The sequence below is a fragment of the Coffea arabica genome, chromosome 3c (assembly GCF_036785885.1).
Source record: "Coffea arabica cultivar ET-39 chromosome 3c, Coffea Arabica ET-39 HiFi, whole genome shotgun sequence".
NCBI classification, from domain to species: domain Eukaryota; kingdom Viridiplantae; phylum Streptophyta; class Magnoliopsida; order Gentianales; family Rubiaceae; genus Coffea; species Coffea arabica.
Genome location: NC_092314.1, coordinates 44,263,107 through 44,290,589, shown reverse-complemented (window position 1 = coordinate 44,290,589; position 27,483 = coordinate 44,263,107). Strand labels below are relative to the sequence as shown.

At 38.4% G+C, this 27,483-nt stretch overlaps 1 protein-coding gene across 1 annotated transcript; it reads right to left on the bottom strand.

Moving 5' to 3' along the window:
• Positions 1 to 16,593: 16,593 nt before the first annotated feature.
• On the bottom strand, positions 16,594 to 21,437 carry LOC140037771 (cellulose synthase-like protein D5). Its single transcript, XM_072082867.1, has 3 exons — positions 20,258 to 21,437; positions 19,081 to 19,891; positions 16,594 to 18,986 (listed from the first exon to the last, which is right to left on the bottom strand). The coding sequence occupies exons 1-3, from the start codon at positions 21,154 to 21,156 to the stop codon at positions 17,211 to 17,213; spliced, it is 3,486 nt and encodes a 1,161-aa protein (XP_071938968.1). The 5' UTR covers positions 21,157 to 21,437; the 3' UTR covers positions 16,594 to 17,210.
• Between the last annotated feature and the right edge of the window lie 6,046 nt (positions 21,438 to 27,483).

Below are 27,483 nucleotides of genomic sequence, written 5' to 3'. Positions count from 1 at the left end.
TTCACAGGACAATGTGTAGCTATTCCGGAGCCTAAAGTCACGTACTACTCTTTTAAGGTTTAGAAAATGTTAGGACTCGAATGGTCCCTGAGCTGGTATTCTGTTCTGCTCTCCGATCCCTGCAGTGGCAACTTAAGTTAAGGTTTGCTTACACTTTCCTTCGTCCTGTGACCTTTTCTGTGATTTTTTTTTGTGTGAGATGCAAATGGATGCAAACGAGTCGAGTCGAGTTGAGTTTTGATTTAATCGAGCTGAGTTTCAAGTTAATTTTACGAAACTTAAACTCGAGCTCGATCTTAAAAAAATTTAAAAAAAATGATTATTTTATTTTTAAAAATGAATAAAATAATAAATTTTTAACAAATAATAAAATATTAGAGATATATATGTAATATTACTATTAAAAAATAAAAAATATATATGTATATATAATCGAGAATGAGCTTGGTATTTTTGAGTTCGAATTCGACTTGATTAATTCGAACTCAACTCGAGTTCGATATTGACCGAGCTCGTATTCAAGCCACTCGCGATTCGTTTGCAGCCTTGGATGCAATTACCAAATCTGTGATGTAACTTCTCTCTCTTTGAGAGCACCTTTCTCTTTCCTTGAGAGAACTTTCCCCCCATTGGTGGGTTTTCAAAACTTTTCAAACTCCTAAACCCACGAATCCCGGTAATGCACTAGATTTCAACAACCTTCCTAAAATCCAAAAACTAGCTTTTGATTCTTGTTCGGACATAGTTATTGCACGAGTTATTGCAAAAAGTAGTGACAGGACTGGAGTTATGGAAACATCTGGAGCAGAGGAATGAGAAGAAACGTAGTTATGAAGTTGCAAGCCGTGTCGATCTTGATAGCATACGCTTTTTTCGCAGCTACAGTTCCAACTGAGAGTTATTGGTAATTCCTGAGCTATTCATGTCTAAGTATTTGCGTATTGTGGTTAAGCTACTGTTTTTCTGGTTTTCTGGTTATTGTCTCTGTTCGGTGGTATGTTTTTTTTTTCAGCAGGGTCCGTGCCCTGAGCTTCTCGTAGTTCGGTAGTTTTCTCCCTTATCTTTCTCTTCTCCTTGTCCTTTCTGGCACTGGTGTCTGTCCTCTCATCTCCTTACTCAGTAGTGAATTTTTCCCCGTAGGACCTTGGTCTGTTTCTATGGAGGCGGATTTGAGTGATATGATGCAGAAATTTTCTTTAGCTGGTAATGAGCTTACTGGAGCTACTTTGGACTTAGGGGATCTAGAAAGTGGGGTTAGAGAGTGTAAGGATAGTATAATAGGTAGAATTATGGGTGAGAAGGTGGTGAGCTTTGCAGGGGTTAAAGGGTTCGTCACAGTAGCATGGGGGTATCCCAAAAATTTGGGAGTAGTAGAACTGGGCCCGAACCTTTTTCAATTCAATCTACCGTACCCTGATGATAGGGAAAAGATCCTGGAAGGGGGACCTTGGGTTATAGATAACCAAATGCTGGTGGTGAACAGGTGGATGGTAGGTATAGAAGGTAATATGGAAGCCTTTAAATTGGCTCCTATGTGGGTGCAAGTGTGGAATTTACCGATTCATTGGATCACTAAAGAGATTGGTCGTAAGATAGGGGCAGTGTTTCATCAAGTCAAGGATGTTATCATACCCCAAATGGGGGGTAAGGAAGGAAGGCATTTGAAGATGTTTGTGACTGTTGATTTGTCAAAACCCCTGCTAAGAGGGACCATAGTAAAAACTGAGGGAACTTTGACTTGGGTTGCGTTTAAGTACGAAAGATGTCCTGATTTCTGTTATAATTGTGGGTTCGTAGGACATGGTGAGAGATCTTGCACCAGTCAGCTAGAAGTGTTAGGTAGAAATGTGGACAATCAGTATGGCCCCTGGTTGAGAGCAGGAAACACTAAGAGCTCACCACAGACCAAGCAATCCAGACCTGAGGTGGATAAGGATAAACGTTACTGGAAGTTCCTCAATGGAAATTTAGTTGAAATAGCCCAGCCGAGTAGTGTCCTGGAAAAGAACCAACTAGAGTTGAATAAGGTCTTGGAGAGGGAGAGGCAGGATAGCCAGAACCTTTCTAAAGACCTGAATGGTTTGAGGGTTGATGGTGAAGTGTCTGGTTTCTGTCAGGAGGAAGCTCACATAGGGGGTTCTCTTAGGCAACAAGAGGTGCAGGAACAGGCTGAGGGGGGTAAGGATGAACAGAAAGGTGTTCTTGTAGGTGGAGTAGCCACGACCCCCCTTGTAGAAAGTTGTGCTGAGATGGAGGAGGATAGCTCTCTGGCTATACCAGTTGTTAGTAATGCTGGTAATTCGGAGGGAGCTCTAGAGGGAGAAATGCTGTTACAGGAGATGTTTAACAAAAATGGGAAAGTGCAGGAGGCTATTAGGAAACAGTCAGCTAGGCTGAATAGAAAGGTGTCTGCCCCTATCAAATCTAGAAGACCCTTAAGAGAGCTGAATAGGCAAGGAAATATTCAGGTTGGTGGGGGGAAGAGGAAAACATTGCTGAAGGATGATGACATGGATTGCGAGGATAGTGTAAGTCAGACCTGTAAGAAAGCTAAATCCTTTGAGATGATGGTAGTTCTAGAGCCGGACCAAGAGGAGGAGGGGCCCTTCCTTAATGGGGCCCCCAAGTGCTTATGAGGGTTGTGGTGTGGAATTGTCAAGGAGTGGGGAGCCCCTTGACAATTCCCCAGCTGAGAGAGGTCAACAACCTCTTCTCTCCAGACATTCTTTTTCTGAGTGAGACTAAGAATAGGGAGCAGTACATGGGTAGAGTTAAAAGCTGGTTACGGTTTGATAATAGTGTGGTTACTGAAACTATGCATAAATCTGGTGGTATGTGCCTGTTTTGGAATGAAGGGGTTAGAATCTTAACTACTCTCCAAACAGCTTTTACCATTGAAGCTAAAATTGGAGGTAGAGGACCACAGGATGAGTGGTGGTTCATTGGAGTGTATGCTAGTTGTGATGATCATGTTAGAAAACAACAGTGGAAGGTGTTAAAGGAAAGGAAAAGACTGTCGGGAGAGAAATATGTCATTGCTGGAGATTTTAATGATATTATTTCTAATGAAGAGAAGTGGGGGGTGTCCAGAGAGAGGAGAAGAGTTTCATGGCCTTTAAGGACTTTATTGCAGAAAATAGTTTAGTGGACTTAGGCTACGAGGGTCACCCCTGGACTTGGAGCAACCACTGGGATAACTTAGGGGAAGTAAGGCAAAGATTAGATAGATGCCTTAGTAGCTGGGAATGGAGCCAGAAGTTTGATGGGGCGGTTTGTAAGCACATAGAGTCTTATGCTTCTGATCATAGTTTGATTATGTTGGACTCTGAGCCTGCTTGTAAGAAAAAGAATAAAAGATTCTACTTTGACAAGAGATGGCTTCAGAAGGATGGTTTTCAACAAGTTATTGAGAAGGCTTGGAGTAAGGAGGAACAAGGTTCTAAAATGTTTAAAGTGACCAGGAAAGTGAGAAATTGTAGGGTGGAAATCTTAAAGTGGAAGAATACTTTCCAAGCGAATTCTAAGGCTAGCATTAAGGACATCAAGAGCAAACTGGAAAACAATGAGAAGTCCAACTTGGAGAACAAAGGGGTCATTAGGAATGAGCTGAAGGATCAACTGAAGAAGGCTTATAGGGAGAAGGAATCTTTCTGGACCCAAAAAGCTAGAGTTCAATGGCTTAGAGAGGGGGATAAGAACACCAGATTCTTCCATGCGTCTGTGAGAGGTAGGAGGAACAGGAATAGAATCTCTAGTGTCCAAAGAGATGATGGTTCTTGGACAAAGAATGAGGAGGATATTGTGGATGAGATGTCTTTGTTTTATAAAAATCTGTTTGCCAGTGATGGGATAGGAGACAACTCTGAGGTTTTAAGGGGTATTACTCATTCTATTACTGAGGAGATGAATTTCAATCTAACCAGGCCAGTTCTTGAGGAGGAGATAAGATCTGCCATTTTTTCCATGAACCCGGATAAAGCACCAGGTGTAGATGGAATGACCCCCCTGTTCTTTCAAAGATCCTGGAACGTGATCAAGAAGGATGTAACCCAGGCAGTCCAAGATTTTTTTGTGTCTGGTTGCATGCTGAAGTCCATTTATCACACTATAATCTCTCTGATCCCCAAGGTCCTGAATCCCACATGCTTGAAAAACTATAGGCCCATAAGTCTGTGTAGTGTGTTGTACAAGATCATTTCCAAAATTTTAGCTAACAGATTGAAACCAGTTCTTGACAAATGCATCAGTAAAAATCAGTCTGCTTTCATCCCGGATAGGCAAATTCTTGATAATGTGATTATAGCTCAGGAATACATGCAATATCTGAAAAACAAAAGGCTTGGGAAAGAAGGGTATATGGCTATCAAGTTAGACATGGCTAAAGCTTACGATAGGGTGGAATGGCACTTCTTGAAAGCTATGATGCTTAAAATGGGTTTTTGTGAAAAATGGGTATACTGGATTGCAAGATGCATGGAGACTGTTTCATACTCTTTCAACTGCAATGGGGAGGTAAAAGGATATGTGAAGCCAGGTAGAGGGATAAGACAGGGTGATCCACTGTCACCTTATCTTTTTTTGATTTGCTCTGAAGGGTTCTCAAACTTACTCCAAAGAGCTGTTGAGGATAGGAGCTTGAAAGGAGTGAAAATTAGTAGGCAGGGACCAAATATTACTCATCTTTTCTTTGCGGATGACTCACTCATTTTCTGTGGAGCTGATAAGCAGCAAGCTGAAGAAATCATGAGAATCTTGAAGGTGTATGAACAAGCTTCTGGACAATTGATCAATTTAGAGAAGTCATCAGTGATCTTTAGCAAGAATGTAGAGAGAAGGCAGAAAAGTGAGATTTGCATTATACTAGGGGGTATGGAAGAAGTGAAGCAAGGAAGGTATCTTGGTCTACCCATGGTGATTTCAAGGACAAAAGACCAAATCTTCGGATACATAAGAGAAAACATCAATAGAAGGTTGGAAGGCTGGAAGAATAAGCTGTTAAGCAATGCAGGTAAGGAAGTTATGATTAAAGCTGTCACAATGGCCATGCCCACATACGCTATGTCGTGCTTCAAATTGCCAAGGAAACTTTGTAAGGATCTCAATTCAGCTATGGCAAACTACTGGTGGGGGGAAGCTAATGGGAAAAATAAAATGCACTGGATTTCTTGGCGGAAAATGGCTAGGGACAGAAAGGAAGGGGGACTGGGGTTCAAGGATTTGGGGGCCTTCAACAAAGCTCTATTAGGTAAACAGATCTGGAGGATAATCACCAAGCCTAACCTACTTATGAGCAAGGTCCTGAAAGCCAAATATTTTCCTAAGGGGTCTATCTTTAATTGCAGTGTGCAAGGCTGTGCTTCTTGGTTTTGGAAAGGCCTGATGAGTGTGAGGGAGATGGTGGAAGAAGGAGTACTGCGGAGAATTGGTGACGGGAGCAGTACTAAAATATGGGATCACAAGTGGATACCAAAAGCCCCGAATGGTAGACCTTCTACTCCAAGACCACAAAACTGTGAATATGACACTGTCCAACAACTCATATCCAACAGGAGATGGAACACAAATCTAATCTTTAGACCAATAAGTTTAGCTGGTAGAGCAGATTCTAATTATTGGAAATACAGTGAAGGTGGTGTGTACACAGTAAGATCAGGCTACAAGAGATTAATGGAAGAGAGTTCAGGCATGCAAACAAATATGGAGAATGCAGGAACAAGCCTTGAGGCTGGTGGTATCCAAAACAAACATCTTTGGAACACTCTGTGGAAGCTCAATATCAAGCATAAAGTTAAAATCTTCATCTGGAAGTGTATCAATGGTGTTTTACCTGTCAGAGAGGCTATACACAAGAGAGCTGCATTAGGGGATCCAGTGTGTAAAGGATGTGGAGAAGAGCCTGAGACAATTGAGCATACCTTACTGCAATGCCCCCTAGCACAGAAGATTTGGAAAGTAGCTCCATTAATATGGGATGGAGCTAAAGACCAGATAGGGAACTTTCAAAAATGGTGGAGTACAATTACCGAGGCTAGGCAAAGGCAAGAAGGGAGAAGCCACATGGGACTTACGGCTAATATACTGTGGCAGATATGGAAAGACAGAAATAAGAGGGAGTTTGAGCATCATACTGGTAGCCATCCGTGTAGTGTTATTCAAAAAGCACACAAGGAGTGGCTAGAACTAGAGGATCTAGAGCCTAAGAAGAACTCTAGGAGTACAACAGAAACACTGATGACTTTGGAAGAGGACTGTCATGCACAACAAAGCCAGGATCTCATCATGCTGAAGATGGCAACCAGAAGATCACAAAGACATGCAGTGCTGGGAATTGGAGTTGACATTTCTAGGATGCAAACGGAGGCAAAGGAATTGTGGGCCTTAAAAGACAGAAGCTCGGGTTACCAAAATATTGATGATGCTGCAGCTGTCCAGTTGATTTTATGCAAAGCTTTGGACAGACATTGGAGCAACGTTAGTATACAAATTCATAACAAGGACCTACTGAAGCGCCTCAAGTTTGGCAAATCCTCAGACTGTAGATTGACAACAATCCTTGAAAATATATTGTGTTTAAAGTCTCTGTTTCGAGTGTGCTCCTTTAGCTTAGCTAATTATGATGATAAGGATGTTTGTGCTAATGTTAGCTCATATGCCTTAGGCATTTTGTTGGATGAGGAAGTTCTTTTTCCTCCGTGTCATTGAGCACGTGATGTACATATGTTCGGGCCTTTGCTCGATTTGTTTAACTCTTTTTATAGATCAATGCATGCAAACTAACGTTTCGGAAAAAAAAAATAGATGCAATTACCAAACAGCAAAATGACGAAAGAGCAAACTTTTTTGCCAGCCAATGAAATTTATACATATATATATATACACACACACATATAAAAGTAACCGAATATATATCATTTGAATTACAAAATCATACAAACAGCTTGCCTTGAATTGCACCTGACTGTTGATACTGCCCCTTCCCCCATCGATCCAATAACCTTCTCAGCCAGCCAGCTATATCTGGCCAATGCAAATTAGATTGTTCATCTTTCTTTCTTCAATTTCAATAGGTTATGAATTGAGTTTGAGACGAAATTCATATTTGTAGAATTATTTGATTCATTTAACGAAATTATTTTATAAAATTATTATTGGAACATTAAACTTAATAGGTAGGAAAACAATAAAACTGAAGAATTTTTTTTTTCAAAAATTCATAAAAACCTTTCATTTGGTTCTTTACAATCAGTGGCTGTTATAATCACAATTACAACCATTTGGAGCCTGCATCCACTGGTCATACAAGAATTCTGTAATAGTAATTAATAAATTTCTATATATTAAACTATAATATATTTTCCTTTTTCTAATACTAATTTTGTATTTGTATATCAAATGTGTATATATAACCAATTTCCCATACTCCAGATTTTTGGTTGAAGTTTGTCTTCACAAAATTTGCTATAGTAATTATTCCAAATAGTCTCCAATCCAAGGCCAATTGATTGAAATATTGATGCTTCCCAAAATTAGCCGTCAAATGTGGTTCTTGAGCTGGGTGGTATAATTGTATGCCCGTCGCTCCTACATGGCGCGACGGGCAGCAAAATTTTTTTTTTTTAAAGTTCTTCTGGCCGTCGCGCCATGTTGGAGCGACGGTCAGAGGTGTCAGAAATTTCTGACCGTCGCTCCAACATGGCGCGACGGTCAGAAATGTTTTTTTTTTTTTTTTAAATCCTCCTCCTTATTTTGAAAAAACAAATTTTCTCAAGCATCTATAACCTTTGACCATGGCTTTATTGATAGCTTTTTTCACGTGAAACCTTTCCGTGAAACCTGTGTAAGTTGCCATTCATTCATCATTGTTAGGTTGATGCATGCAATAGACAGACAAATGGACTCGATTATTGATCTTCCTCATTTAGTATGGCCTCTCCTTGTAGACATGTCCTGCAGGACATCTGCCAGACGTATACAAAATTTATTGGGCAGAAGCCTGCAGCCTTTGACCGCTTGGGACTGCAGCTTTATTTTTTTGGCTTGTTTTGTGTCAGGAACAGGCGTAGACAGCTTTTGTTTTATTTCTCAATGACACTTTAGTCACTTCAACATGGAGCAACGGGCTAGAGAAATGCACAATTCCTTCGCTTATAAATTGTTCTTCAGAGCAACTCCCAATTCCATTTCCATAAGCACAACTTCAGTCGTATCTTTTTTTTGCTGAGACTTTCGTTTCTCCCTCTTCCCTCTAATCATAAACGGAGCTCCGCATCTCCATTTCTCATGTCGATAAAGCCTCTGCATTCTGTTCAAGCTTGGGTGTGTGAAGTGAAATAAATATTGTTTGAAGTTACAAACAATATTTGGACGGAGACAGAGATCCTTGAAACTTAGCTACATTCTGAAGGAATTCTGAAGGAGCTCCTCCAGTGAAGTCTGAAGCTATAATATTTGAACGGAGATAGAGAGCTTGGGATTCGGTCAGTAGAGGGCCTTTGATTTGAACAGTCGTGTTTGCAAGTCTCGACAGGCGAAATTCTCGCAGAAACTCCATCATTGACTAGGGAAAAACAACAATAATCAAGTAAGTAAAATACTTATCTATTTTTTTAATTATTATTCATAAATATTGTTTACTATAATTTGGAACATATCATTCATGATTATTAATTGTATAATATTATTTGTTATGTTTTAATGTGAATTCTATTTTTGTGTTATATTATATATTATTTGTGAAATCTAAATATGACATGACATTGTTTATATTTTATTTCGTATTAGTGTTTTTTAATTGACATGGTAAATTAGAGTATTTTTTTTGTTGTAGCATGGTGATTAGTTCAAATTAATGAATGTAGTATTAATGAATTGTATAATACTAGGTATGTGGAAGAATATGTGATAACCCAGTAGAGTAGTTAGTTAGTGATTAGTTTAATTAATTAGTAAGGTAAATTATTTGATTAGATATTAATTAACCATATCACTAATCATCCTATTAAAAAAGGATAAATTTAAGTGTTGTTACCAATTAATATACTTTTAACACATGATTAAAGTTAACAATAAATTAGTATAGTTTTATCACGTGATTAATACTTTAAACAATAGGTGCAGACATATGGATATGTTAATAGATGCTATTAATTTTTTTAATATTACATGTATATCGAATTAAAGGTAATTAGTGTAGATATTTTACAAAACTATTTATAGTTACAAATATATCTTAATATTTTAAATTATTTGGAGAGAAATTTTTTATGATTAATTTATCAATAAACTTTTAGACTCCATATTAGTGTTGTAGCATGTTAAATACATGCTGTTGAACTGGTTCGTAATACAAATATATTAATTAGTTTTAAACGTAATTAACTTTACATAAATATGTTAATTAGGGTTGAACTTAACATAGATATATCACTCGACTGCTTACGTAATTTAAATAAAAATATAAAAAGTTGTAAATTCTATGCACTGATTAGGTATAATAATTATGTTAAAATAATATTAAATTATATAATTTACTCCATTTTTATTATATAATTTACTCCATATATTATATTAACGTCTTTAGTAGATTAGGTGAAACATGTCAAGCGGTAATTGTCTGATGATACAATTCTATTGGGGAGGAAAAATTGTGTATGCTGGCGGGTCAATATCATATGATCCACCGTTGCCCAAAAAGGTCATGTTCCTCACAGAAAGGGTGAATTTTGATGGATTGGTGGACATTGTATATAATATGATGGAGTTAAACCGAAATACTCATAAAATTAACTTGATATTTCGGAATTGCATGCAAAATGGTGTGTTCGGTGCCACGCCCTTGGTAGATGATAATGGAGTTGATGGAATGTATTTTTTGAAAGCTAATAGTGGTCATGGGACAGAGATATATATCGAGGTTGAATCGATTCTAAATTTCAAACATGATGATATGCAAAATTTGCGTATTACAAGTTTGCATGGTAATCAAGACCCAAGCATATATGGATCGGAACATATGGATGTGGTGGGGACAATTGGCTTATATGAGAGTCAATTGACCCAAGTAGATTGTGAAAATGTTCGATCGGCTCGAAGATCTAGGAGAAAGGGTAATGGACGCCACATGGAGGCTAATCGTCCCAGTAGTAGTCACCCAGTAATGGACACGGAACCCATTATAAGTTATGGTGTGGACATTGATACGTGTACAGTTGGGGGATTCGGGGAAAATAACGACATTGAATTTGTTGATGTTGATGCTGATGTTGATGTTGACTCCGAACCCGAACCAGATGATGATTCCGATGATGACAACCCTGTGTGTGGTTCATTTCCCCATACAGGGGATCATCAGGATCATAATAGTCAATGGACCTTTGATGAAGGACCACAACTGCGATATAAAGCCGGTGTTGATGCTGCATTAACATTTGATCCACTGGATGCATGTGGGGTTGAGAAGCTAAAATTGTGGAATGAACGCACGAAAGAGTTAGAGCTTGGCCAGCTATTTGAAACCAAAGACCATGTAAAGCGAGCAGTTAAATTGTGGTCTATAAAGAAAAATAGGGAGTTTAAAGTCCGTGAAAGCACTCCTACAACTTGGTATGTCAGATGTCGGGCTCGCACCTCTGTACCTTCATGCAATTGGCAACTTAGGGCAACCCTACGGAAATGTCACAAGATGCGGATGATCGTTACACTTGCTGAAAAGCATACATGTGTCCGTGTATGTGGCAACAACGATCATAGGCAACTGAGTGGCGACATAATAGTTGAGCACATTATCCCCCACATAATGAACGGGCCAGTGTATAGGATCAAAGAAATACAAACATCAATGAAAAAAGAATTTCACGTTGACATTTCATACAAGAAAGCCTGGTATGGCAGGCGTAGGGCTATCGATATTGTTTATGGCGATTGGCCTACGTCCGTTGCACAACTCCCAACATATGTCCAGGAATTACAATATACCAATCCGGGTACGGTGGTTGTGTGGGATCATCATCCACTGAGTATTTCGAGCAGTCCGATATTTGACTATATCTTTTGGGCATTTGCTCCTGCCATTGAAGGATTTCGTCATTTAAAACCCGTCATTTGTGTGGATGGTACATTTCTTAAAGGCCCGTACCGTGGAAAGATACTAACTGCTGTTGCTTTCGATGCTGACAATCATTTATTTCCTCTGGCTTTCGCATTAGTAGATGAGGAGAATAATCGCAGTTGGAGTTGGTTCATGAGACTATTGCGTATTCAGGTGTGTGGTGATATTCAAAATATATGCGTAATTTCAGATCGCCACCACGGAATAATTAACGCAATGAGGACGCTCCCAGAATGGAGAGAACCACTAGCAGTTCGTCGATTTTGCCTGGTTCATGTGCGGAGCAATTTTACGCAGAAATTCAAGAATCAAAGGTAACATTATTTCTCAACTTGTTTAGGGCTTAATTTTGTTCATAGGAAATGAAATACTTTTAACGCTTTTTATAATCACCAATGCGTAGGCTTAAAGAGCTTGTGTGGGCTGCTGGATCAGCAAATCAACCTCAAAAGTACGAGGAATACATGCAACAAATATTCACATTAAATGCAGAGGCATATGCATGGTTGACAGGAGGTTAAGTTAGACCCGTACAGTGGGCCTTATGCAAAGATGGGGGCTATCGGTGGGGACACACATCTACAAATATGGCCGAATATTTTAACAACTTAATGAGGGATGCTCGGATGTTGCCGATCACAGCTTGTATTCGGTTTACACTGAATCAGACAGTTGATCTATTTGTCGAGAACCTAAAGATCACAAAGGATCAGGTGTACCCACTCCCAAAAAAAAGTTGGAAAAAATATTTGGCTAATGAAGAAAATGGGCGAGCACACTCCGTTAGAGTGTATGATCCCGTTAGGGGAGTGTTTTGTATTACTACTGCTCATCGACAAAGTCATCGGGGTGGCAACGCGCAAACTGTTGACCTTACAAATCAAACGTGCACGTGTGGAAAATGGAGGGAATTACGATTTCCGTGTTCGCAGCTTGCTTTAGGTCCAGAATTAATCCGATGACTCTTGTGGCGCCGGAATACACATTTTCTGCATACCAGTCTACATTTGCAGGCCATTTTTATCCGCTTAGGGACACAAAATATTGGTCGACAGCAGATTTACGATTGCATATCTTAGATGATCATTTGAAACAAAAGACTCCGGGGCCTTTGAGAACGGCTAGAATCCGGAATAAGATGGATCGAAGGTGTCCTGATGCTCCACGTCGGTGTAGTAACTGTTTGCAACCTGGACACACTGCACCTAACTGCCCATATTCTGGTTACTTTCATCAATAGAATATTAGGATTAATTTGTCGTGAAATAAACCCACCCATATTTGTGTACTTTCTGAACATTTAAATGAAATGCATTCTTCTGTTATGAATATTAATGTTCTGTTATGTTGTATATGCTATTTTTCTCTTGTTGCTTTTTAGTGGCATTTATGTATTTTGTAGGTCATTTTTAATAATGCACGCTTAATTCGACTAATAATAATTTAGTTGCAGGCAGAATTGTCCATGGATTATTGGACAAGTGTGCAACTCCCGAGTCAAGGGCCGATTGACCCTTCTATATTATATTTACAGCCACACCACAGGTCTGCTGCTGTATTTCATGGCGCATATGGCGACCTAGATGTCAGAAGATGTGACAAAGAATTTTTTAAACCCTTTATGCATATAGACCCTCGAGTATCTGATTACATCGATAGGGCTGGATTTGGCGGGGTACGTAGAGCCGGTTACGTTCATGTGGATCATGGATTGATTACTGCACTTGTTGAGCGTTGGAGACAAGAGACACACACATTTCATCTCCCTATTATGGGCGAGGCTACCATCACCTTGCAGGATGTTGAGGTGTTGTGGGGCCTGCGTGTTGATGGCCTTCCTGTTACATTAAATCATATTAGGCGGAGTCCCTTACAACGCCAACAAATGGTTTCTGATCTTTTAGGAATTTGGCCAGAGAATAGGCATTTTCGAGATGGCCGACTGAAGATGTCATTCATAAAGGCACGATTACGGGTAGCATTGGAGCTCGATGCCTCTGAGGAGATAGTTCGTCAATATGCTCGGATGTACATACTGATTCTATTGGGAGGCCTACTTTTTGCAGATACCACGGGCAATGTTGTTAGTACAAATTGGCTCGATTATGTACAAGACTTGGAGGCCATGGGCGAATACAGTTGGGGAAGTGCGGTGTTGGCCTGTTTATACTCGCGGATGTGTATTGCTTCTCGAGCAGAAACTAAGAGTACTGGTGGGCCTTACTTATTACTACAGGTAAATAAAAATATATTACATACATTATTTTTGCTTAAACACACATCTTATTCACTGAAAATTACCTTGATATTGAGTAGCTTTGGGCGTGGGAGCGAATCCCACTTATTCGTCCTGATATATATCCTCGATATGAGGTTGGAGATTACCCAAGATGTGGGAGATGGGCAGATGATCGTTTAGATTATGAGCCTCCTGGTCGGCCTGTTGTGTATTATCGAGAGCAGATAGGGTTACTAAGAATGGATCAGGTATGTAATTATTTTGTGGATAATTATTATTTACATTTTTTTGAATTTCTATTCAAAGCAAATGAGGATTGAGTATATCTTTTTCCTGTTCTATCAGTTCATCTGGATGCCATATAGTGGTGACATACTGCCATCTCTACCCGCGTATTGCAGACGGGGAGAGCGTATATGGCGAGCAAAGGTCCCGTTGATATTTTGGCACATAGTTGAGTTTCATTGTCCAGATCGGGTGATGCGTCAGTTCGGCATGGTGCAAAAAATTCCTGAAGAAATTGACACTGATCAAAAGGGTTTGCACCAACTTGGTCTAGCTGATTTTCCTGGAAGAAATTGGACTCAGTTTCATAGGAGTTGGATAGTTTATTGGGATCGACGCTACGAAGCTGAGGTCCCGGGACAGCCTACAGATACATTTAGACCTTCAGAAGAGTATCTCAGATGGTACCACCGTCACACCATCTTGTACATTACCTCTCCTATCCATCAGCAGACGCAGCCCGGGCACATGCTCTACGGGGTATCAGGACAACTTGAATTTCTGGTCATTACTACTCCTACAATTTTTACTCCGTCACTATGTATGTTTTGTGCTAACATTTCTTAGTCAATCTTGTACACTATATTAATTTGTCTATTTTCTTTATATCAGATGGATACCATGCAGCGCATTGGACATCTAGCGCATGAAGCCCTCAATGTTGAAGAGCAACGATATGCTCTTGACCCGCGTCTTTTGACAATCATGGATGGTGCATTTGGGTCTATGCAGCACCTTCAACAATACGATCGTATGAAAATTGGTGATTGGGACCCATTTGAGACCCAAACACAGTGTCAGCACGTTCCCTATGAGAGGCCAATTGGACGTGTCCCTCGTCAAGCTCGAGCATCTTCCAGTGGAGTTAGACGACATAGGCATGGCTTGCATGATGAGGACAACAACGAGGCAGAGCATCGTGACCCTGAAGTGGACCCTCAAAATTGCACTAGGTCGACCGGTACACATTTTTCTACATCACTACATACACCGGTTTCGACTTTGCCACAGTTTACACCATTCACTCACTTTCCTTTTTATGGTACACAATTCACTCCTTCCCCACACGTACCTGCGTTTGGTTCACCATTCACGCCTTCGCCACATATACCTGTATTTGGGTACGATGCCACTACATCTGGGGGTTCCTTAGATGCAGACTTTAGCCAAATAAATGATTTGCTTGGTGCCACGGGAGGTGGTTCTACTACTGTAGATCTTCCGGATTATAGCACTCTTGGTCAGACTATGTTCATGCCTACTCATACCCAACCAATGGGCATGTCAGGACACACTGTTCCAGGAAATTTTAACGACTATCGTTCCAAAGACACTGATGACAGTGATGGGACAGCTGAGTCGACAGGCGAGGATACCCTTGTCTCTGATAACGCAGATGAAGATTATGGCCCATCTACTGCAGTTCCACAAGTTCCTGCTCTAGTTATCGGAGATCGAGTGCAACGTAATCGTCAGAGAAGGCCTGCTACTAGATATTGTTGTCCCCCGACGATATCTCAGGAGAAGGATAAGGGCAAGGCTAAGGGCAAGGCTAAAGGTAAAGGCAAGAAAACTGCGAGGCATTGATATTATTTTGTCTTCGACGATATTTTATATCTCATCCATTTAATTTAATGCATTTCACATGACATTTAATTTAATTTTGTTGTCTACTTTTTCTGTTTAATCCAATCACTTTTAATTTGAATAACGTTAAACATTTTCAAAATAAAGAAGTACAAGTTATTTTATTAAACCCTATAATTGGATAGAAGGGTCCCTATACGATAATACCTACAAAACAAATAAATACTAGTTGTTTTATAGCTATTTTAATACATTAAATTATTAAAACTAATTATCATATATCAAATAATGAAACGCAAAAAATTCTTCATTTCTACAAATATGTTATTAATATTTTTATATCATTACATTTTATATGAAAATTCAAATATATAAATCGTAATTCATATTATAATTTTTCATTTTTTTATACAATTACGGTTCCTTTAACATTCTGTGTGCATGATACATAATAAAGTTAAAATTAACAAATCATAATAATATTAAGCAATACTTTCATCCATTACGCAATCACTTCAATTTAAATCATATTATTAAATTATTTTTTAAATTTAACAAATCATAACAGTTACGCATGTTATATAACTTAAACTTGATAAAATGGTAAACATTAATTCTTTAACAATTCCCTAAATCCTTTAACAAATGGATCAAAATTTTTAAATCTAATCTCCTTTAAAATACTTGTTTTTAAAATTTTGTCAAACTAAATGCATTGTTTTAAAACTTTTCATTTTAAATAATTTTTACAAAAAAATTTTTGAGAAATTTCCAATTGAATTGGACAAAGATTTAGAATATTAACATTTCTAAATCACTGAGTTGAAGGATTTTTTATTAAAACAAATTCTAAGTTATCTGTAACGTAAACCCTAACCCTAACCCTTACCGTAAGTGTAACCCTAACAAAAAATTTTCTTTTTTTACTGAGGAAGAGGATTTTTTAAAAAAAAAAAACATTTCTGACCGTCGCGCCACGTTGGACCGACGGTCAGAGAATTTAAAAAAATAAATAAATTTCTGGCCGTCGCGCCATGTTGGAGCGACGGTCAGAAATTTCTGACACCTCTGACCATCGCTCCAACATGGCGCGACGGTCAGAAATATCTGACACCTCTGACCGTCGCTCCAACATGGCGCGACGGCCAGAGGAACTTTAAAAAAAAAAAATTTGCTGCCCGTCGCGCCATGTTGGAGCGACGGGCATACAATTATACCACCCAACTCAAGAACCACATTTGACGGCTAATTTTGGGAAGCATCAATATTTCAATCAATTAGCCCCAATCCAAACACACTCATTATGTTGAGATGGCTAGAAGAAGAGAGTCTTCAAAAAAAGAAAAAAGAAAAAAGAAAAGGAGAGACACTCATATTTCAGGAAGAAACAAAAGTCTATTCTATTTGTAGACACATTTAATAGATGTTCATACAAACACCCCCAACAATTGACACTCTTCATTCCAGTTTTTTTTACACCCCAAACAATTTACTCTGCAGAACTAAAACCTCCACCAGGCTCAGAATCCAAAACTATTTAGCCAGAGGTCTCAATGGCTTTAACCTTAGGTATCTTCACTTCCCCTTTCAGCACAGTGACCATTCTTCAAGTGTAGACAATTTGTGACATTTCAGCTATCAAAGAGAGCAGGAAATAGCAGAATAGGGAGTTGTATCATGTATGCATTGATGCCTGCTGTCTATTGCCTGCTACTGCCTTGCTATATTATTCTATATAGAATGCAGTATCAAACAACTTAATAACTGGGTTGCAGTATCATAGTTGGCAAAACACCATTCAAAACTGAGGTCGTCTATATTCTACAAATCAAATTCAAGAATATCCTAAAGCATATGAAAAAACACAACAGTGAGGAGAGAGTAATGCACGAAATTGAGATGCACTTTCTTTACACTATTGTTTGGCCTGAATAACGATGGCAAATTGAGTAGCTGCCGAGGAACATTGGCAACTCTGCTTCTCCTCTCTCTCTAGGGAAACTCAAACTGGAAGCTTCTTTGTTCCCCGGAAGGAGGATACAAGTACACAGCAATCAACGAAAGAACAATACATATCAGTCCAGACCATAAATATACAATGGTTGGAATCTTCCCCTTTCTTCCCATCAACCCCTTTGCGAAAGGATATAGATGAGACAGCACCCAGATGCTGAAGAAAACACCTCCAAGGAGCTTGCTCCACTCCGGGAAAGGACTGTACAGGGTCCTGGATACTGCCACCGCGATTGCTATCATGTTAATCAATATTATTGTGATTGGTGGAACCATCAGAACAGTCCACCTAAACTCATACAGCTCAGCGAACTCATCATCTTCATCATCAGGTGCTGCTGATTTAGATGTCAAGGTGAATGAGATATCAATTCCAGCTATCACCTTCAGCAGTCCTTGCACCACAGCTGAAGGATGTGCGCTGGTTCCTCCGATTAGCCAAAATTGCTCATTCCGCCACCAATCATGGAGAGTGATGCCTGACCATTTAATCTCGAGCAGTGCAAGCATGCACAAGGTGAGAGTGATGGCCAGCAAGAACACTAGAAACGTGACATTAAGTGACTGCACAATGAACTTTCCAGAGAACAACGACAGTGCTGGCAAAAGACAGTAAACAAGGAGGAACACAGATGTGAAAGGGTACATTCCGACATTGAAATACGCCACCCTTTGCAAAAACTTCATCCTAGGACTTGCAAATAAGGCATTGTTTCGAGAAAAGAAGATTTCAACAGAACCTGTTGCCCACCTGAGCACTTGGATGAGCCTATCTGTCAAATTGATTGGGGCCGTCCCTCTGAAAGCATCTCTTTTTGTGATGCAGTAAACTGATCTCCAACCTCTATTGTGCATTCGATAACCTGTGACAACATCTTCAGTTACAGAACCATATATCCAACCTACCCTTTTTCCCCACTCAGTTTTGTCCTCATAGAAGCATGTCACAACGCTGACTGCCTCTGCCAGGGCTGCTGCATCTAAAGGCTCACGCTGCACAGCAAGAGAGCCAGCTGGCCTTCCCAGGCATCCCTTTCCTCGCAATTCATGAAGCAGCCTGCCCCCAAATTCAGCTATTGCAATGGAGTCGATCAGAGAAGCTGAGTTTCCAAATTGTTTTGAAAGCAAGGCCTTGGCAGCTTCGTCATCTGCATTTTCATCGCCCAAAATGGGTAAAAGCGTTTCCACATCATCTTGATTCTTTGGCGACTTGGATTTCCTCCTGAGGAGCGTTTTTATTTTCTTTGTTCCAAACCATCCATGATGTTCTGTCGCTCTAGGTGGACTAAAACCATACAGAGCAATTCTCCTGAAAATGCAGCCTGTTCCAACATACATTGGACCTTGTAATCCATCAAAAGCCCTCATACTCACATCAAAAAATACAGTGTTGTGGTTTGCATACCGATCATTTGGATCAATCCCCTCAAATCGTTGAGGGAATTGTACATAACAAATTCTGTCACCACCTCGGTCTAGCATAAAACACATTCCCTCCCTCAATGCCAAGGAGTTATAGATATAGTGGTCACAGTCCAAATTGAGAATGAAAGGGCCGTTGGACATAATTGCACTGGCACGGACTAGAGCATTCATGGCTCCAGCTTTCTTGTTGTGTTCAAAACCACGCCGCTTCTCACGAGAGACATAAACCAGCATTGGCAGCCGGATATCAACTTCTGCTGTATCAATCAAGTTGTCCTCATCAGCTTCAGTCCCAAAAACTGGCTCTGAATTAGGTGGCATCAACATCATCTGAAAGAGCGAAACAAGATAGTAGCAATGAAGAATCACATCAGACTAAAGGAGGAAAATTGCACCAAAACCAAGAAGTAAAAATGCAATTTACCTGAATAATGCCCTCATGATCACCTTTTGAATGACCTTCCTCCGCCGATGTCCATGTTCCGGGCCAATGAGAGCCGTCGGACATCCAAGTAGCCTTTGGGACCTTAACGGCTTCTGAAAGATTGTCCCCAAGTTCAAGCTGTTTCTTCCTAGCCCTTAGCTCTGCTTGAGCATTGTATGCATCCGATCTTCTCCTTATTGACTCCGGCAAGGCATTTATCCTGACTTTGAGTTCATCATACTCTCTTTTCACTCTTCTCCTATCCCTCACAAAATCAATTTTCACTTTGTTCTTGAGAGGATCACTCTTCTGACTAAAGTATGCCTCTGGATTGCGAGGTTCAATGTTGTGTTTCCTACAGAAGGGAACCCAAGATTTTGAAAAGCTTGCAGCCTCTGCAAGAGCCTCAAATGTCACCAGAGAACCTCCATCATCAGATAGATAACATGCCACCTTCTCCATCGGATAATCAACTGCAAGTATAGAAAGAATAGTGTTTGCAGTAACTAGAGGTGGCTCTTTGTCTGGATCAGCTGTAGAGACAAATACATCAATCCCTGGAAGGTCAGATAATGCTTTGGGATTGTTGAGGTTTGGATCTGATGATTCAAATCTCTGCTTCAGAACCGACAGGTCAGTCACCCTTTTCACAGGGCAAAGCTTAGGTAGCTGATCAAGAAGCCAAGACAGTGCAAACCAAAATTCACAGACAACAGACATTATCCATAACCACATTGCTTCATGATTAGGATGTGACACCCTCCATGTAAGGAAACAGGCAAGTGCAGCAAGACGAAGAGCCATCAGTAATCTACACAGCCAAGCCAACATAAGCTTGCGTCAATTTGAATTTTCCGGTAACAATATCCTACTAACTATATATACATATATGCGCAAGTGGAGGAATAAAAGGAATTTGCATTTCTTAAACTATTCAAGGTCCTAGAGCGTAGCAAAGATGAAAAAGTCAGAGCAACAGTGGACTGAATCTCATACGACATAAATTAGTCAATGATCAATCGCAGATTAGAGAAACATATCCCTGTCCGATAACATGCTAGTAAATTCTTCAAAGTAAGATCTTTTTCATCATGGAAAAACCCAAAATGTATAGCAATTGAGCAGAACAAGTAAACAAGAACTAGAAAACAAAACTCTGGTTGGTTTTGGTTCTGACCTGTAGGGACTGATTAGTGCAGCAGAAATTCCAACTTTCCTGGTTAAGGGCTTGTTTCTCCGGTCAGTGAAATCAGGAGGATTTTGATGTCGCTCAGTTCCCATTCCAGACACGTATCCATCTCTAGGCCAAACCGCATTTCCATACCCATAAGTTCCTTTGGTCTCAAACAGCCATTGTGCATGATCAAAATCATGGTTTGGATTCTTGAAAGACTGAACCAAAGAGTAATTCTTTCCCACTCTGATTCGCGGTTGGGACCGTGGCTCATCCTGAATTTCGTCATCAATAACATCTCCCCTGTAAGGCTCTTTGCAACCGGGGCATCTTCCGGCTCCATTTTCAACGCAATCAAAGAAGCAATCCCTGCAAATCCTGAAACCACAGTCGCACTGCATTTTGGAATTCCTATCAAGAGCTTTCTCATCACAGCCCTCGATTTCACATACCAGATTTGATTTTGTCTTCACATTTGGTAGCTCAACTTCCTCGGAGCTTTTCCTGACGTGGGCTCGAGTCACCGAATTGTGTCCTCCAGTAAAAATAGTATCTTTGATGAAGCCTGCACTAGGAATTCCCCTGCTTTTGCTTCTGTCTAGAGGGCTGTTCTGAGATCCAGCGATTATCCGGTTATCAGGGGTGGGAGGAATGTGAACTGTGTAGGCGACAAACTCCTCGGTGCTGTCTTTAGAGAAAGAAAGATACCTCGCAGTAGTATTGGAACAAGAAGCTTTGCCTCCACTGGAAGCCCTTAATCCTCTTCCACTCAGGGGCGAATTCGGATTGTTTGATAAGGAATGACGCCGGATTGGACTAGTCAAGGCAATTCCATGGCCCCCACCACCTGAGGTAGAGACTGTAATTGTCACTGGAGATGAGGATGGAGGATCAACACCCATTTTCACCAATTTTTTGTTCTCCTTTTCTTCGGGGAAAACGGGTATGAGAAGAAGGAAACAGAAGTCGGCAGCTGTATGAGAACAAAGATCAGAAATTCATGGTAAGCAGTGAAAGCTGAGGGGTATTTCTGGGGGGCAGAAGAAGAAGAAGAAGAAGTAGAAGAAGAAGGGAAGTCTGAAGTCTGGGCAGGGAAGGTATGGTATAAATTTGAAATTTTGTGGGGTTTAGACAGACAGAGATTTCCATGTAACGGTCGACTGATTATGGTCGTTGGTTAGGAGAAATCGGACGGCGCTTCTTTGGACTTTATAAAATGCCCGTTTGTGACGCTGAGATGTCCGAAAGTTTTGAAGAAAGTTAAAAAAAAAGGGTACTCTGCCCTGCCCACAATCCAACGATCAAAATGGGCCCGACTATAATTTTAACGGTCGGTCCAGTTTTTTTTTTTTTTTTTTAGTATAGCAATCTCATGAGCGTAATAATTTACAAGAGCCTCCGTGAGCTTTTGCATATTTGAAACAAGCCCCTCTAGGGTGGGTTTTCTTGCATTCTGTTCAATAATAACTTATGCTCCCTTCATCTCACTTTGATAGTTTTGTTTTTCTTTTTCATCCGTTCCAAATTATAGTTCATTTTTTTCAATTGAAGAATATAGTTAACTTTTAATTTTTCTAAACTACCCTTAGTTAATATAGGGTAAAAAAACAAAAATGCCATTTGTGATTAAGTGAACATACAGAATAATCCCCGTGATTTCAAAACATACAATCCGACGTGGTTTGAACTAAATTGAAAAAGCGACAAAAATCGTCAAAACTAACATATTTGAAGCACATGCACTTGTTTTACAACTATTGGTAATGGAAAACAGATTTTTATAACTAATTTTCATTTGATATACCTATTCTACCTCTTACAGAAATGCCTCATGTGGTTAATTCAACCTATAGAAAAGGCCCTCTATAGTTTTGAAACATATAAGTTGGATTTAATCGAAACTTTCAAAAAATATATTAAAAAGAGAGTAAAGCATTTTGAGAGAAATCAACCACCGGTCTTATGCTCTGGCATATTTGAAACAAGCCCCTCGAGGGTAGGTTTTATACTATTTTCTTGCATTTCTTGCATTCTGTTCGGTAACTTGTACTCCCCCTATCACACTTTGATAGTTTTATTTTATTTTTTCATCTGTCTCAAATTATAGTCTGTTTTTTCAATTCAAAAACATAGTTAGTTTGTAACTTCTCTAAAATACCCTTATTTAATATATTTTGTTATTAGTGAGTATAACCTACCTAATTCATTAATTGCTTGGATTCATACCTTGAATGGTACAATTTTCCATAGTATTGTTGTTGTAATTAATATAAAGGTATAGTGATTAGTCATACTCCTAATATCAATGTAAGGGTATTTTAGAAAAACAGTAGGCTAAATTTACTCTTCCAACAAGGTTAACTAGTAATTTTTCCTAAACTATATGAAAAAAAAATTAAAACTATCAAAATGAGATGAAAAGAGTAGAAGAACTGGAATAATGATTACGAGTTATAGAACCTTGACATTACATTGAAATAGAAGTCCATAATTGTTGGTATTTTTGCTCAATCTGTATATGTATATAACTACTAGCTTATTGATACATATCAATTAACATGTGTATAATGATATGTATGTTTCGGAAATAAAACAATTGAACTGAAAAAAGTAATGTTGGATGACATTTTATGATACTGTAATGACATGCCAAGAGAAAACATGGGAACAACTTGAGGGCAATTAAAATTCCGTGAGATCCAGATGCCTCCCTTAAGGTTTTTGACATTCCTATTGTCCTCCCTCGAGGTTTTTAAAATATGAGAAATCTCCCCTATTAGGTTATTAAGGCCCAGTCATTGCATTACTCATGGAGAAATGACTACGGGAGTTTCCCATCTCCACCATTTTTATTAGCTTACAATTTTGTCTTCTAAGTTGATTTGTGGAATTCTCTGTTTTTAGACCTTAAAATGGGGAACTTCACCTTCATACATGTTTCCACTTCTTTCTTCTTACGCCATGTTCATCACTCCTGCTGCCTTTCCTGCAAAAGTCATGCAGAGGGTGATATTTTACTGATTCCAGCTCTTCTTTTGCTCTGTCACCCTTCCGATTTTCAGCTCTCTGCAGTAATACATAGACAAGAGCATTAAGTTCTTCAGACACTTATCCCATAATTCACCAAATAATTCACTAGAATCTACACCTACAAGGGCCTATTATCATAATTAGCAATTTGTTGCTTGCAAAGCCTGAGATTAATTCTCAAGTGCACTAATTTGAGACTCACTCAACAGGTACATCATATTGCTCAACCATATGCTTTTGCATACCTCGAACTACCTCTGGTTGCCACACTTTCAATGCATCCGATGCTTGCCTGATGGTATGCAAGCATTCCAATAGCTGGTGCATGAGCCCAAAATGTTCCAATTTCAGAGAAAGCATTAAACTTTGAAGATTCTCCACCTTTGATGTCTGGTATAGAACAGACACATATGTCTTTAGATTGAAGGGCACCAGCAATGAAAGAATTGTCGTAGGCAGTCATATGGAGATGTGTTTTGCGAGGAGGACACTTGGTTGTAGGGCTGCAAACGAGCCGAGTCGAGTCGAGCTTTGAGCTAATCGAGCCGAGCCTTAGCTAAATTTTATCGAGCTCGAGCTCGAGCTCGACGAGCTGGCAATTTTCGAGCTCGAGCTCGACTCGAATCAAGTCGAGCCGAGCTCGAGCTCGAGCTCGAAAAAAATAAAAAAAAATTATTTTATTTTTTTAAAAAATAAATAAAATAATATTTTTTCTGAATAAATAATAAAATATTAAGGATATATCCGTAATTTCACTATGAAAATAAAAAATAAAAAAAAATATATATAATATACGTAATTTTATTATTAAATAAAAATAAAAATAAAAAAAAATATATATATATTCAAGCTCGCGAGCCGGCTCGCGAGCTAACGAGCTTAATATTTTGAGCTCGAGTTCGAGCTCGAGTTGGACTCGAGCTGGCTCGAGCTCGACTCGAGCTCGATTAATGTCGAGCTCGACTCGAGCCGCTCGCGAGCGGCTCGCGAGCGGCTTGATTCGTTTGCAGCCCTACTTGGTTGTATCCATGGTTCAAAGAATCGGCCGATCTGATACCGAAACGGGGCTTTCTAATCCAATACCGGAACGAGATGACTCCGAGATAATGAATCGTCGAGAACTCGGCCGAGACGTCTCCGAGACAGACAGAAATGGCCAAATAACCAAGAGTCGTCCCGAGTCAGCTCAAATTTTTATTATTTTTGCTAATTTTTTATCATATTTTTTTTTTCAATTTTTAGAATATTAAATATTTCAAAAATTTGTATCTCGCTGAGACCGTGACCGATAAGTCGAGACCGATGTGGAACGATCCGGGCCGCGACCGCAACCGCAACCGCAACCACGACTTTGAACCATGGTTGTATCACATTCTGAACACTCACTGTAGAGGAGATGGCTCTCTGGCCCTACTACAGCTTCAGCAGCAATAACCATCAGAGGCAGCAGCAAACCATAAAAGCTGCTTCTAATATCCATGTTCCAGGAGCTTGTAATGTGTCCTACCCTGCTTTTGTCTAAAAGTCTGTCCGAAGTCTCAGATTGATCACAAGTGATATAAAGTCTGTCTGAAGTCCCAGATTGAGCATCAAGTAATATATAATTTTGCCATTGTTCCTTGGTCGTTTCAACTCTATTCAATGAATACGGAGTTAACTAGCTGAACCTAAAGAAGATCAAATTTTCAATACTGAAAGGATCGGCTTTCGTTAATAGGTAAATTTTGTAGTGTAATCGGATATTTGAAGATAGGTGTGGAAAGTAAAGCATATGGCAATGAAGGTGTCACGTTGCAACCTGATATGTATGGACCAAGAAGGGAATATTTGTACAAAAGCAAGTGGAGACCTATAACCGGGGTTTGGAAATATTGTGTACTGCATAAGCTCAAAATGTGTTGGGGTGCCACGGAATTAACATAAATATAAAGGATCTAAAAATAAAACATTTGTGAGGAAGCGTAAGCAATACTAATTACTAAACAAAGCCATCGTGGGGCCACCAAAGAGGAAGCGTATTACGTACTAAAGGGAAACTAGTAAATTTTATATTTAACAAATTTTAAGTATGTGAAAGTAAAAAATTTTTGCCCATAACATACCAGCTCTTTATAAGTTTTTTGCATTACATCAACAAAATACTAACTATTTATGAGTATTTTACTCTGAATCATTACATTTATGTAAAATACATATATGTTTGTAACTAAAATTGAAAAAGTATTATACTTATACTTTTACGAAAGGAAAACTAGTAGATTTTGCATTTAACAAATTTTAAATATTTGAAAGTAAAAAAGATTGCGCCCATAATATACCAGCTCTTTATGAATTTTTTTGCATTACATTAACAAAATACTAGTTATTTATGGGCATTTTACTCTGAATCACTACATTTACATAAAATACATAAATGTTTGTAACTAAAACTGAAAAAGTAATATACTTATATTTTTACAAAAGAGAAACTGGTAAAATTTGTATTTAACATAAATTAAATATGTTAAAGCAATATTAAAGGTGATTTTATTAGTTACTTAATTTGTTGGTAAGAAACAAGGTTTCTTTTGCAAAATTTGTTCATTAGATTTTTTTTTCAAATAATTAGGATATAAAGGTAAATTTTCACAATCTTTTGTTAGCAATAGACCCCAATTTCCTCCTAGACAATGACGAAACCAAGATTTTTTCCTTGAAGGGAGGGCCAAAATGATTGATAAATAAAATTATTTTAATATGTTATGTTCAAAATAATTTTCACCTATTTAAATATATGGCATCCTAAAATATCAAATATTAACTTTAATTATAAAGGTATGTCTATTTAATAAATATGTAGTATAGTCATAACTAAAATTAAGACAAGAAATAACATTTGATTAAATATCTTATACGAAAAAATGCACTTTTCATCCTCAAAATTTGGGTGGTTGGCCAATTTCATCGTCAAAGTTTCACCCCAAACATATTGCATCCTCAAAATTTCGTAATTTTGGCCAATTAAGGACAATTGACGGGAAATGAAGAATTAATCGTTAGAACCAACGATTTTACCCAACAAAAAATGGGTAAAATCGAATAGAGCCATTTTTAACAGAACAATTGCAACGGACAAAAAACTCAATTCTTCTCCTTCTTCGCACTGCCTTTCTGTAACCCCAAATTTTTTTTTGCCAATCTTTAAAATTTTAATAACCGTTATACAACTTTCAAAACAAATAAATTTATTCTAAATTTTTATTTGGGATTATTTCATAAACTAAATCGCAGTCACTTTGTGTAAAGTATCACTTTCCCAAAAAAAATCAGTTCTTTATGACTTTCCTCCATTATAAGAACAGAGTACCCATTTTTTCATAACTAAATTTATTTATGGAATAAAATAAAAATAAATCCATTTTCTAATAAAAAACCAACTCTTTATGGCTTTCATATATTATAAGAACAGAGTACCCATTTTTTCATAACTAAATTTATTTATCGAATAAAATAAAAATAAATCCATTTTCTAATAAAAGACCAGCTCTTTATAGCTTTCTTCCATTATAAGAACAGAATACCAATTTTCTCATAAACAAATTTATTTATCAGATAAAATATAAATAAATCTATTTTTCAATAAAAGACCAGTCCTTGATGGTTTTCCTCCATTATAAGAACAGAGTACCCATTTTTTCATAAACAAATTTATTTATCAGATAAAATAAAAATAAACCCATTTTTTAATAAAAGACCGGCTCTTTAGGACTTTCCTCCATTTTAGGAACAGAGCACCCATTTTTCCATAAATAAATTTATTTATCAGATAAAATAAAAATAAACCTGTTTTTTCAATAAAACACCAGATCTTTATGACTTTCCTCCATTATAAGAACAAAGTACCCATTTTGAAGGCAAAAAGGAATTTGTTTATCAGATAAAATAAAAATAAACGCATTTTTCAATAAAACATCAACTTTTTATGACTTTTCTCCATTATAAGAAAAGAGTGCCCATTTTGTCATAAACAAGTAACTTCTTTAATTAGAAACCATCGACCCCTTACCAAAGACGATCAAATGCAGCTAGATGATTTTTTTGCAAGAAAGTCGCCAAAAGCAGCTTTGTGACTGTAGTTGCTACTTTTTTTTTCAACCATTTTTTTAGCAAGGGGTATCATTAATGTCAATATTGAGATATAGTAAAAATTTTATATGAAA